This window comes from Grampus griseus (assembly GCF_964374135.1).
Source record: "Grampus griseus genome assembly, chromosome: 14".
Classification (NCBI taxonomy): domain Eukaryota; kingdom Metazoa; phylum Chordata; class Mammalia; order Artiodactyla; family Delphinidae; genus Grampus; species Grampus griseus.
Genome location: NC_139008.1, coordinates 65,706,722 through 65,720,856, shown reverse-complemented (window position 1 = coordinate 65,720,856; position 14,135 = coordinate 65,706,722). Strand labels below are relative to the sequence as shown.

The following is a 14,135-nucleotide window of genomic DNA, read 5'->3' as shown; positions in this document are numbered from 1 at the left end:
TTAAAAATTACATATCTAAAGGAAATATGGGGAAAAGCTTTATTAATAAAATTAATATTTATTGAATACAATTTGCCATTGTCAGGCTCTATTCTAAGCCTATTATATGTATTGACTTATTTAATCCTCAATAACAAATCAATGCAGTTGATATTGGTACTGTTATCATCACCCTTTACAGAAGAGAAAACAGGCACAGCAAATCAAGTAACTTGCCTAATACTAATATTAGCCGCACGACTAATAGGTGATAGGGATTTAAACCCAGGAAGTCTGGCTCCAGAGTCCGTAAGTTTAACCTATTACTCTACCCTGATGCTGGGCCTTATTCTCTCTGACTCTCCTAATAGCAAGAAGGGTGAGTACAGAGCAGTCCTCAGGGGCTCAAAGTGTAGCCAATGCCAAGGGCAGAGTAGGCTACAGGGCAGGGGTCAGAATTCAGTCTTTCCTTTGTGACTCCAAAAGGTACAGGGTGGCCACGTTTATCCGAGGCCGCCTCCTCCATCTGCCTCTCCTTTCCTCAAAGTACCTGTTTGTTCAGTCTTCCACTGTTCCCTCTCAGGGTCCTTGACACTCCTTACCAATTCCTTCTTCAGGATCTGCCAGGAGTGGGACACCATATATCTCTTCATGGTTCCTGAGCTGGCAAATGGCACAACAGCCCCTTTGCTTTTTAAGGGTAGGACCACAAGTCTTTCCCCAAGAATCCAGTTATACTAGAAACAAAGTTTCCCTCAGTGGCAAGGTAAGAGCTCCTCTCCATTCCTTATCCCCAACCAACAGTGGCTGGAAGCCTCGTTCTAACAAATCTATTCTCAGAACCTCCTTATGTCACACTGGAAGAGTCTGGAAGGAAGAGAGGGCAGTGGGAAGTAACTGGAATCTGTGAATCTAACGTTTAGTACACACTCAGAGGTATTATCTTAGTTAATCCTCACAACTATTATAAGGTGAGGGACTTCACACCCACTCCCTGCATGCGGCTAAGGCTCAAAGTAGCTAAATGACAGCCAGAGTCACAGGGCCAGCTTAAAGAAAGTAGGAGGCTTCTGGGCTTGGCGTGAGGACATCCAAAACCTCAGCCTGGGGACCACTCTGAGGCTTCGAAATTGGAGATGAGCCTGGAGTGTAGGTGCCTGGCACTATCCTATAAACCTTGTTAAACCAGCAAATCAGGAACACTCAGCAAACTGGAAGTCCTCAACCAAATGGGGTGCCAAGTGTTAAAAGGTATTTGGTGACTGGAACTCAAGGACTCTGAGGTCCTTCCAAAAGTGAAGCATATAGGTTATAAAGTACTTTTTTCTACTAGATCAAAGATGGCAGTTGAAAATCCCATCTTGCTCTTGTACTAGAATCCTCAGTGAAAAACTGTGATTTCAAGTTACCGCCTGATGTGCCATTCTTATCCAGCTAAGCCCCCCCAGACTGATAGCCAAGGAAGGGTACTGAATACAGTGAGGACAGCTGGACAGCTGGGAAGAAATATTCAGGCTCTAAATTGCTAAATTCAAAGGCCACCAGTCCTGGGATGAGACACTAATCACTTACAGAGGTGAGAAGAGATAGAACTGGTTTTTCCCCCCTTACCTGGAGAAAAGATGTAAAGAACTCAGGAAGAAACAGGAAGAAAACGTTTCAGAAAAAGAGAGAGAAGCAGTGTGGTTGCCTCCCCAACCCCGCACCTAGACTTGAGGAAGAAAATATAAGAAGATCCCCTACTACAAATGTTTAGAGGGTTTCAGAGAGAAATGACTACTGGACATGGGGAAAGCCAAAGAGACAGTAGGAGGTAGATACAGACAGGGGGGTGTCCCACCAGTCCCCTAAGTTGCCCCTGAGTTGCCTCAGGATCCAAGTGACATGGAGAGGACCAGGCTAATGAGGGGCATTAGAGGATGCCGGTAGGTAGAACAAAAACCTGATGGAACCTCAAAAGTAGACACTCCCAACTTCATCTGTCGCCAGCTGTGGTCGTCTCACTAGAATAAAGCTATAAAGATACATGAAGAAAGGGCAGGGCTTGTTCAGGGAGCGTAAAATGTGGCTGGAAAGTGAGACGCCTAGGAGGTATGGCAGGAAGTGGGGTTAAACTGGCAGAGGCCACGAACCAGCCACCCATGGGCCAAACTGAGTTTGCAGACTGCTTTATTTGACCCACATGGTGTTTTGGTTAAAATATTGTGAAAACTTAACTTCTTTATCTTTAGTTGGGGAATGGGCTCTTCAATTCACCAAAGTCTTCACCTCACACAACCGTGTTACCTGTGAGCATGTTACCTATTTGCAACCCCTGGTACAGGATCTATATGGCCTCTTTCAGGTCTAAAATCCTCTGACTATAATCAGGGGTTGCAAAATGGTAGTCTACAGGCCATATCTAGCCTGCTGACAAGTTCTGACAGAGTTTTCAAAAAATTTTGAATTAGTTGTCAACACTTAAATACTGGGATTTTATGAGTCATTTTCTAGGAAAAAATAATTTACCAAAGTGACCCAAATAGAAAACATCTAATAGACTAATTTTCATAGGAGAAATAGAGAAAGTTGTAAAAGAGCTTTCTCACCACCACTACCACCAAAAAAGAAAAGAGTACCAGGTCCTGAAGTTTTCACAGGCAATGTCCAATAATCCTGATGTTTCTTAAACTATTCCAGAGCATAAGAAGAAGGAAAACTATCAAATTCTATTTATTAAGCAAGGAGAATACTGATACTTAAACCTGATAAAGGTAGCATGAAAAGAGAAAGCTAGAGATTCATTTCACTTACGAATATTGTTTTAAAAATCTTAAATAAAATATTAAGCTAATGAAATTCAATAGCACACTTTAAAATAGCATATCATTCCAGGAATGCAAGGATGGTCAATAGAGAATGCGTAAATATGATGTATCATGTTAGATGACTAAGGAGAAGAATCATCTGCTCTTCTTCATACATTAAAAACAATTTTTGAGAGAGGCACACACATTAACGAACATGTCATTCTTGTTGGCATTTGGGGCTCCAATGGGCTTAGCATGCCTCTGTTAGGGAGGAATAAATTTTCCTCTTCTGTACCCTTTTAGGTTCTTCTGGCTGGTCTAAGAATTAAATTGACATGAGACAGATTAACAGGAGAAAATCAAACAAAAGTTTAATAACATGTATACTTGGGAGAGACCTGGGAAAACTGAGTAATTTGCCAAAATGGCCAAAATCCCCACCTTAAATTTCAGCTTCTTCAGCTAAAAACGAAAGAGCATGTCGGGGGTTGTGGTTTGGGACTTCAAAGGAGAGGAAGGCAATTCTACTTGGAGATAGAAAAAAACAAATATTTGGTAAACAAATGTTTCCTGGGTCATGCAGAGACAATGGGACACACAACGGACTCTGATCACTAAGGTCCTGCACGTTTCCCCCACCACACTCAGCTCATATTCTCTGCAGGTATCTCTGGCATTAGCTCTATTCCAGGCCCTTAATCTAAATTCTCTAGGTAGCTAAGGGGGAGGTAAAAAGAAAGACTTCTTGAGGTTTCTGTTTCTTAAAAATAATCAGGTTAAATTAATCTTAATGCCAAAGAGACACATTTTGGGGTGGGAAATTTTGCTCCCCTACCCCTCAGGGCTGTCCCATTGGTTGAGGGCTGCTCCTAAGGGCATTCACTTGCCAGCATTTCTGGGCTGAGCAATCCAGTGGCAGAACAAGCCCTCTGGCAAAGGTGTTCAGAGTAGGAACCCGTCGTGTCAATGAAGAAACGGCAAATGCCGAGAAGACACAGAGGGTTCAAGTCAATAGAGAAGGCCTGGGACTGAGGTCTCAGGGGAAGAGAGCTGGCAGCGCTCTGAGTCCTCCAGAGAGGGTCATGCACCTTGAAGGCAGAACCAACAACACCTTCTGTTGAACACTGGGACTGTGATGTAAGGGCTGGCTCTGGGAGCCTCCGTGGTACCACTGGCACCAAGGAGAAGCAGGGAATGGACCAGGGAAACACACAGACATGCCATCTTTGCAACGCTGCAGCTGCCAAGCTCCATCTGCCGGGAAGAGGAAAAAACTAAAACAATTCACTCACACAAAACCCTTGTCCTAAGGAGCTTTGCTAATGACCTTAAAGGACTTCCTGCCAGCCTGGAACTCTACTCTAGTGCCCTCTCCATGCAGAACTCCAACAAATAGCTTGACCAGGAAGAACTCACTTCACTTGAAGGGGAGTTATAGTAAAAAAATAAATAGCACCGGACCTATATAAATATATTACAGAAAAGTGGGAGGGGGGAGGCAGGGAACAAGGAAAACAAATATTAGATAAAAGGCACTCACCAAAAAAAACACAAAAATTAACATGAAACAGATGATAATCATGAACAGCAAAGGACTCAAAGGGCTTAATGAATTTTAAAGCAAGAGATCAAAACAAGGATGCTATAGTTCAAAGAAGAGATGATGAAGCAACTGGAGGAGATGGCACTGGCAGAGCTCAGGAAAGAAAGTATTAAAAAAACAACAACAACACATCAGAAGTGAAGGTAATTTCAGAAACATCAACAAGGAAGTGAGCCTTGCTGAATACAGAGGATAAGATTGCAAAAAGCAAGTGAAGGAGCTGGAAATGAACAATTAAAAGGGAACCAAGAAATAATATAGCTAACAAGTATGGAGACACAGACGGCAAGAAAGTGGGAGGGTTAAGCACATGGGTTTCTTCAACTTTTATAGCTGTAAATCTTAAGATACCTTTTAAATCTGATAAACCTAGAAACATGTCTAAGCACATTTAAAGATATAAAGGGAACTAACAATAATAATTAAAACTGGATAGGAAAGGATGAAGAAAAGCAGAAGTATAACAATTATCTTTTTTTTTTAAAGGTCAGTGTGAACCTTCTAATTTATTTTATTTATTTATTTACTTGTTTATTTATTTTGGTTGCATTGGGTCTTTGTTTCTGCACGCGGGCTTTCTCTAGTTGTGGCGAGCAGGGGCTACTCTTCGTTGTGGTGCACAGGCTTCTCATTGCGGTGGCTTCTCTTGCTGTGGAATGAGGGCTCTAGGGCACACAGGCTTCAGTAGTTGTGACGTGCTGGCTCAGCAGTTGTGGCACACAGGCTTAGGTGCTCCGCGGCATGTGGGATCTTCCCAGACAAGGGATTGAACCCGTGTCCCCTGCACTGGTGGGCGGATTCTTAACCACTGCACCACCAGGGAAGTCCTAATTACTCTTTTTTTGACTTTTGAATTTTGTACTATCTATCTGTCTATCTATATGTATATACATCTCACCTATTCAAATGACTGAATCAGTTTTTAAGTAATAAAACAAAATCAGTGCAGTACAATAAGGAACACAGAGCTACTGGTAGAGCACCACAGTAAAAACAGGTTCATTGAAACTGGGAACTAGGAGGGTTGCAACTGAATAGAAATCAGTGAAAGGAGAAAAAGGCAAAAAGATTATGAAGTATCTAGGCTACTGAATTTACACTGGTTTATCAAGAATGAGACTTACTAATAATAAGAGTTAGTTACAAACATAATTACATACAGAGGGTCAGATTGAGCACCCTAGACCAGTTATCTTCTTCAGTTCATCAAAACATCGAAAGATAAAACAGACCTTTATCCCAAGATCAAACATATGTGATAAAAAAGGTTATCAAAAAGAAGTTAATAGTAGAGACCAGAGCAAGCCTCTTAGACTTCATAATAAAAAATTAAACATACACACACACACACACAAATGGAACAGCCTGGGGCTTTTTATCCAAACCACCTCATTAGCAAGAGGAACCTGCTTCCTCTTCCCCATGAGCACAGCTGGCCCCCTGGAATGATGTATGCAGTATGTGGTGTGTGTAAATGAAATTATAGGATTATCAAATCTGTTGAAAATCTGAATTTCTTGATCACTGGTAACTTATTTAAAAATTTTCTATTTAACATCTCACATTTTAAAAAATAATGCAAAATAACAAGTGTTGGCAAGGATGAGGAGAAATTGGAACCCATGTGTATTGTTGGTGGGGATGTAAAATGGTGGAGCTGCTGTGGAAAACATAAGGTGGTTCCTCAAAAAATTAAACATAGAATTACCATATGATCCAGCAATTCCACTTCTGGGTATGTAAGAAGATAGGGTAGGGGGTCCCCAGAGAAAGAGAACCAGACATAGCTTTCTTGACATAAGAGTCGTCATTTTTGACCTAAGACATTTTGTGATCTAAGCCTGGCCACAGGCTTGTCCTTGAACAGGTCTCAGTATTAGGCACAAGATGTAACAATAGCAAAGATTCTAAATCAGTTGTAAAGATTCCCAATTCTGTTTCAGTGGTAAAGACTGGCCTGAAACGCTCTACCATTACATCAACTGGAACCTAAGGGATGATGATGTTTCTGACATCTTTCTGACCCTTTAGTGACTTCAATCAACTAAAGCTTGGACTCTGTTGACCGCTCAAACCCCTTCAAGAATATGCATGTGCCCTTGGTTTAAAACTTGCCCGATTTTGGTGTTTGGGGAGACACTGCTTTGGGAAAGATCCCCAGTGGTCTCCTTACTTACTGTAAGTAATAATAAATCCTTCCTTCTCCGGATTTTCGGCTTGGTTGTGTCTTTTGGCTCGATACTCACCAAGAGGTGAACCCAGTTTTTCGGGTAACAAGTATATACTCAAAGAAATTGACCGCAGGGACTCAAAAGAGATTTCTGTACACCATGGTCCATAGCAGCTTTATAAACAATAGTCAAAAGAGAGAAACAGGGATTTCCCTGGTGGCACAGTGGTTAAGAATCCACCTGCCAGTGCAGGGAACACGGGTTCGAGCCCTGGTCCGGGAAGATCCCACATGCCACGGAGCAGCTAAGCCCATGTGCCACGACTACTGAGCCTGCGCTCTAGAGCCCCTGAGCCATAACTACTGAAGCCCGTGCACCTAGAGCCCGTGCTCCACAACAGAAGAAGTCACCGCAATGAGAAGCCCGTGCACCGCAACAAAGAGTAGCCCTCGCTCACTGCAACTAGAGAAAAGACCAGGTGCAGCAACGATGACCCAACGCAGCCAAAAATAAATAAATAAATAAATTTATTTGGAAAAAAACAAAAACGAAAGGGAGAAACAACCCAAATGTCCATTGACAAATGAACAGATAAACAAACAAAATGTGCCATATATATAGTGGAAAATTGGCCTTAAAAAGGAAGGAAATTCTGATACAGGCTACAATGTGGATGGACCTTGAAAATATTAACTAAAATAAGACACAAAAGCACAAATATTGTATGAGGTACCTACAAGAGTCAAATTCATAGAGACAGTAGAATGGTGGTTACCAGGGCCTGGAAGGAGGCAGGAATGGGGAGTCATTGTTTAATGGGTTCAGAGCTTCAGCTGGAGAAGATGAAAATGTGCTGGAGATGAATGGCAGTGACAGTTACAGGACAATGTCAATGTACTTAATGTCACTGAACTGTACACTTAAAGATGGTTAAAATGGTAAATTGTTTTTGTGTATTTTACCACAATTGTTTTTTAAGTTTTAAAAAAAAGTATGTTGCTGACACAGGGGGGAAGGGGGCAGGGCACAACCTTGAAAAGAATGACACAGCTGTTGAGGATACGACAAAAACTGTTTAGAACCAATTAGGCCTAAGATGGCGGAAGATTCAACTTCCACTAGACCTTGAGCCTTATTATACACTCATTGTATTACATTAGTTTATGCTCAATGACACCCACAGGCACCATGACAGTTCCGAGGCTAACCATAAAAGGCCAAAAAGTGGGCAGTGGCCCAATGCCTGGAAATCCCCACCCCTTCCCCAAAATAGTCGGAATAATCCTCCCATTTGTTAGCCTATGAAATTACCCAGCCCATAAAAACTAACCACCGCATATTTCTGGGCCACTCTTACCTTCTGAGACCGCCCACACTCTGTGGAGTGTTTCTCCCAGGGCCTCTCTCGCCTTTTAAGACGAACTGCATTCTGCCTATGGAATGTGTGTCTCTGCTTTCACTTTACAATGGCTCGCTCTTGAATTCTTTCCTGTGCGAGGCCAAGGACCCTCACTTGGTGGCCTGTCCCAGGAACTCACCCAAGACCTGGGACGTGACCATCCTCTTGTGCCCCATTTTCCTGCTACATCTTTACAAATGAAGAGGACAAAGGTGGTCTTCTCCCCGTCCTCATTTTTCCTTTGATTATAAAAATGTAGCCCACTTAATTCTTGGGGCAGATCCCTCTTCCCTGCCCACTTGTATCCTTCACAGGCATCCTATATTAATAAATCTACTTCCTGCCTATCACTTTGCCTCTTGTTGAATTCCTTCTGCGCTGAGATGTAAAGAACCTGAGCTTCATTATGTTCTGAGCCCAGGTGTGCGGTTTCAGCTGGGAGACTGTGGGTTCGAGTACCCTCCTAAGCCAGAGATTGTGGGTCAAGTCCCATCTGAGGTGCAACTGGGTGTGAATCCCATCTAAGGTGTGAGGTTTCGAGGTATGGTTTCATTCCCCGTCCCCCACCCTTCCTGAATGATTCTGTTTAGAAGCCATTAGTTGAGGCCAGGCATAGCAGGCATCTGTCTGGGGGTAGAGGGAGGCTGTGGTGGGGTAGCACAAGGTGCTGGAGCCCTGAGCAGGGTGAGGGGACTGGGGTGAGGGCATGGTGGTGGGGGACAGGGTTAGTGTGCAACAACAGGAGACTGGTTACATTCAGGAGGGCTGGTCAAAGAAGACCGTGAGAGCCAGGTTTCTCTCTGTCAAAGAAGGGAATTAAATGTATAGAAAGAGAGAAAACTAGAATAAACCCTGTGGTGTTGGACTGGAGTTGAATGTGTTGGTGTGAACTCATGGATTTCAATATATATAGATAGGTGTAGAAATAAACAGATATAAATGTACGTGCACTTACTGTATATACATACATATATACCCTCCCTCTGTCCATGAGAGAGCCTAGGAGCAGTGACCATTCCAACAGCAATGAACAAACCCACTGCCCAAATCTTGGTTTCTAAACACCATTCTCCACTAAAAGAACAAGGGTTTCTTGGAGAAATGACTGAATCCTGAGCTGAGACAGAGAAGGTACAAGATATGCTAGAAAGTAAGAAAATACTCAAAAAATGATGGAGACGTATCAAAAGGACACAGAAGTCAGCCTGAAGGGGCTCCCACTGGTCAAATCTGAGATAATTTGAGTATCAGAATAAATAATGAATTCCAGTAGCAACCAAGATGGAGTAATCCCATTACAGCCTCTCTCCCTCATCCGTTACAACTAAAAACTCTGGACAAAATACAAACAGCAACCAACTTCAGAATCTGAAAAGCAAATAATGCCAAGTGGATTTTGGGAGTGAGGGTAGTAAAAACTTGAAGAAACAACCCCAGCGGGGCTGAGTTTCCTGGTTTAATGAAGGACACAAGTTACTAAACAAAATTCAATTGTATTTTTATATACTATCAAACAATTAAAAATCAAAAAATTTTAAACAATACCATTTATAGTAGCACTAAAAACATGAAATACTTAGGTATAACAAAATATGTGCAGGCTCTGTATGCTGAAAATTATAAAACATTGATGTAAGAAGTTAACATCTAAATAATACCAGACATGGTACTAGTTCTTTTTTTCTTTTTAAATTAATTTATTTATTTTATTTATTTTTGGCTGCACTGGGTCTTCGTGGCTGCATGTGGACTTTTCTCTAGCTGCGGTGAGTGGGGGCTACTCTTCATTGCGGTGCGCGGGCTTCTCATTGCAGTGGCTTCTCTTGTTGCGGAGCACGGGCTCTAGGCACACGGGCTTCAATAGTTGCGGCATGCAGGCTCAGTAGTTGTGGCTCACGGGCTCTAGAGCACAGGCTCGTAGTTGTGGTGCATGGGCTTGGTTGCTCCACCGCATGTGGGATCTTCCTGGACCAGGGCTCGAACCCGTGTCTCCTGCATTGGCAGGCGGATTCTTAACCACTGCGCCACCAGGGAAGCCCTGGTACTAGTTCTTTTACATATATTCTCTCATTGACTCCTCAGAGCCATTCTGTGTGGTAGTTATTATCCCCAGGCTCAGGAAGCGTATACGACTTACCTAAGGCCATATTATAAAAGAATTCATAGCAAGTTTATTTGTGATAGCCCCAAATTGGAAATAACTCAAATGCCCTTCAATGGGTGACTGGTTAAATACACCATGGTACATCCACACCATGGATTATGACTCAGCAATAAAAATGAACTAACTATTGATACACACAAAAACCTGAAAGAATCTCCAGGGAATTATTCTGAGTTTAAAAAAAAGCCAATCCCCAAAAGTTACATACTAAATGATCCCATTTATACAACGTTTCTGAAATGAAAAAAATTAAAGAGATGGAGAATAGATTAGTGTTACCTGCGGTTGGGGATACAGCGTATGGGAAAGGAATGGGTGTAATTATAAAGCAGCAGCATGAGGGACGTTTGTGATGATCAAACATCTCTAGGTATTTATGGTGGTAACATTGCACTAATCTACACGTGACAGAATTGCATAGGCCTATATACATACACAAATAGTGCATATAAAACTGGTGAAAACTGAATAAACTCTGTGGATTACATCAATGTCAATTCCCTGGTTTTGATATTGCACTACAGTTATGTTACCACTGGGGAAAACTAAGTGAAGTCTGCACTCTTTTTGCAATTTTCTGTGCATCTATGATTATTTCCAAATAAAAAGCTTTTTAAAAAAAAGTATCGGGGCTTCCCTGGTGGCGCAGTGGTTGAGAGTCCGCCTGCCGATGCAGGGGACACGGGTTCGTGCCCCGGTCCGGGAGGATCCCACATGCCGCGGAGAGGCTGGGCCCGTGAGCCATGGCCACTGAGCCTGCGCGTCCGGAGCCCGTGCTCCGCAACGGGAGAGGCCACAACAGTGAGAGGCCCGCGTACCGAAAAAAAAAAAGAAAAAAAGTATCTAGGCTTCTGTTCCACAACCCCCAACAGTGTGTCATCAAAAGACAACAAAACCTCTGTCTGAAAGAGTCTGGAAATCATTACTGGAGCTCTCCTTTCACAGGCATGGTCTGCAATCCACTGCTTGTCCTCTTTAATCAACATTTACTGGGCTTCCCTGGTGGCGCAGTGGTTGAGAGTCTGTCTGCCAATGCAGGGGACATGGGTTCGTGCCCCGGTCTGGGAGGATCCTACATGCCACAGAGCGTCTGGGCGCGTGAGCCATGGCCGCTGAGCCTGCGCATCCGGAGCCTGTGCTCCGCAACAGGAGAGGCCACAACAGTGAGAGGCCCGTGTACCACAAAAAAAAAAAAAAAAAAAAAATTTACTGAGTGTCAGCTGGGAGTCAGGACTTGTGTCGGAAGCTAAGTGATATGAGATGAATGAATTATCATGCATTCCCATGGGAGCTCCCAACTAGTGCTAATAAAAATGTCTAATATGATAAAAGCATTGGACTAGGAAGTCAAAAGAATTTTGTCCTCCTGGAAACACTTACTAGGTTTTTGATTTTGGACCAATCCTTTGCCTCTTGGTATCTTGATTTCTTAACCTGCAAAATTCAGAAGAGAATGCACGTAAATATATATTTTAAACTTAACCTGAGTCCTCCAGATGGGTTCAAGGCTATCTGAAATTACCTGAAATTGTATGCAGAAGTATGTAAGTGCATCCTTCTTCTAGGAAGAGGTATTATTTTTTTAAAAATAGATTTTGGGGGCTTATAACTGAAACTGATTTTGGATTTAATCTCTGAGGTCCCTTCCATTCTAACATTCGACAATTCTAGTAGAACTCTAAGATGTCTCCTTCTATCTCCAATGTTCTGTGATTCCAATAGGGATGGAAGAAATGGGCTAGAGCTGTAACACTCGTGATTCCCAGTACCACAAGAGTTCGTTCCCTTCTGCAAGAGGACGATTCAATTTTTCAACATGGAATTCTAGGCTCTTTATGATTTAACCTCTAATTGACCTTCCAACCTCAGCTCTTATCCCTTCCCCAGACCTCACCTCAGCCTGCAGTTTCCACAAAGCTTTGTTCCCATTCACTCTGTGCCTTGGTACAGACAGTGCCTTCTACCTGGAATGTCCCTAACTCGACCCTTTTTCTTCTTGAGTCTAGGCTTAAAGGTCCCCTCCTGAGTGAAGACTTCCAGGACCCCTCATCCTTACAGCAGGGTTTGGTGGGCTCCCTTAGCCCTGGATACCGACTGCCTATTACCACACAGGAAATAGGACTGTTGGTTCACTCAGGGCAGCAAACCCAACTGCCAAGGGGCCTGGCAGAGGAAGGAAAGGTTTGAAGCTGGTAGGTATGACAAACTCTAGGCCCCTGTTTTCCCACCTTTGAAAAGAAAATAGGGAAAAATATTGGCTCTAAGGAAAACAACAACCTGAGAGCAATAGTAAATGAACTCTTCTGAATGTTAATGTAACATGAAACAACATTCTATTTCAGAGAATAGGGAATGGTGGGTGGGGACTGAACCTCACTGGAACAGAGTATCTGTCTAAAGGAAGGAGACTCAGCTCCAGCTAATTGTTAACTGGCAGGAATGTGGGTGGGTCCGGTGCAGCCAGCTTGTCCACTTTTTCAAGAAAAACTGGAAATCCAGATTTGCACGTGAACTCTCAATTTTTACATATTACTAACTAAAAACATTAAAGACCCATTGTGATGACTTTCAAGGTTTTCAGGCTGTGGAAACTGTTCTGTGAGGATCTACTTCAACCCATTTACAAGAGCACATCCTATGGGGGAGGCAAGTTTTACATCAGGGCCACTGGTGTGCTGATGGCTGTTAAAGAGGCCCACTCATTCTGCATAGAAATCAAAGGTACTGCAAGGGTTATACAAAATCTTCATAAGAGACCCCTGTCTCTCCCTTAGTTTCCCAGTCTGTAAAATACATACAAAACATATTTGTGAGCCAGTTGTCAAAAAGAATATCACTTACCAAAGGGCTGTCAGAGCTACATGCTTTTACCTGCATCATCTCACTGAATTCTCATAACTACTAATTAGGTTTTTACTTAATGAAGACAAACAATTGAAAATGTTTTACTTAATGAAGCAATTTACTTAATGAAGACAAACATTTAAAAAGCCCTTTCTTTCCAAAGTCTTCACTATTTAATCCTCTCCGCAACTCTGGCCTAAGGCAAATAAACCCTTCAGAGATTCCCCCAAGGCAGCCTGACTCCAATAGGGTAGCACAGTTTTACCGTTCAACGAATGTATAATGAAAACTATATACGTAATGTAAAATTTTCTAGTAGCCACATTTAAAAGTAAATGACACACGTGAAATTAATTTTAATTATATATTTTATTTGACCCAATATATGCAAAATACTACCAATCCAACATGTAACCAATATAAAAAATTACTGAGATATTTTACATTTTTTTTTCATACTAAGTCCTGGCTGTACTTAACATTACATCACAACCCAATTCCCACTAGCCACATGTCAAGGGCTCAGTAAGCATATGGGGCTAGTGGCCACTATATGAGGCTACGCATTTAGTCTATTTAGGAATCCTGAAATTAAAAGCAAAACCCAGAGCCACCTGTCCCTTGGTTTCAGAGGCCACGCCAAAAAGCAAAATCGTAATGGCAAAAAGTTCTTGAGCATTTACTTTGTGCCATAAAAAAGGCAACTTTTACTACGTGTGTTGCAGATCTTACACACGTTATCTTGTGTCATCCTCGCTACAAGGCGGGTGTACTGCCCTCCTCTTTTGAGTGAGCGAGAGAACTTTCTCGAGTTGGGCCCTCCTCCAGCTCCCGCCACCCGCCGGGCGCCAGCCCCCGGGAGCCATTGGTTCGCCATCATCCTAATCAGGGTCAAGTAAGGAGGCGCGCACGCAGGGGCAGACTTAGGTCACCTGCAAGCCGAACCGATCTAGGCGGAGAGGGACCCTTCTGGGCCCCTTCTCCTTAGGCTTGGGCTTCCGCTTGGGCTTGGGCTTGAGCGGCGGCTCCGGCACCGACTCCTCCTCCGACCCCTCCTCCGGCTCCTCCTCCGACTCTTCGACTTCTCCTTCTCCTAGAACTGGTGCTCGTAGGCGCCACCAGCCGGAGCCAGCCATTGCACGCTTCGACTGGTCGGCGGGCTGGCGGTAGCCACAGCCTCCTGCCG

At 43.1% G+C, this 14,135-nt stretch overlaps 1 protein-coding gene across 4 annotated transcripts in view; it reads right to left on the bottom strand.

The window, feature by feature from the left end:
• Positions 1-14,121, bottom strand: part of CNBD2 (cyclic nucleotide binding domain containing 2) — a gene marked incomplete at its 3' end in the record, with an annotated part of 72,819 nt that extends 58,698 nt beyond the window's left edge. For all 4 annotated transcript variants that reach the window (XM_082670647.1, XM_082670646.1, XM_082670648.1 and 1 more), the window contains exons 1-2: positions 13,882-14,121; positions 11,486-11,539 (exon numbers count right to left, since the gene is read on the bottom strand). In XM_082670647.1, the coding sequence (XP_082526773.1) occupies positions 11,486-11,539; positions 13,882-14,085 (258 nt within the window). In that variant the 5' untranslated portion in view covers positions 14,086-14,121. The remainder of the gene's footprint in view (positions 1-11,485; positions 11,540-13,881) is intronic.
• Positions 14,122-14,135: the final 14 nt, after the last annotated feature.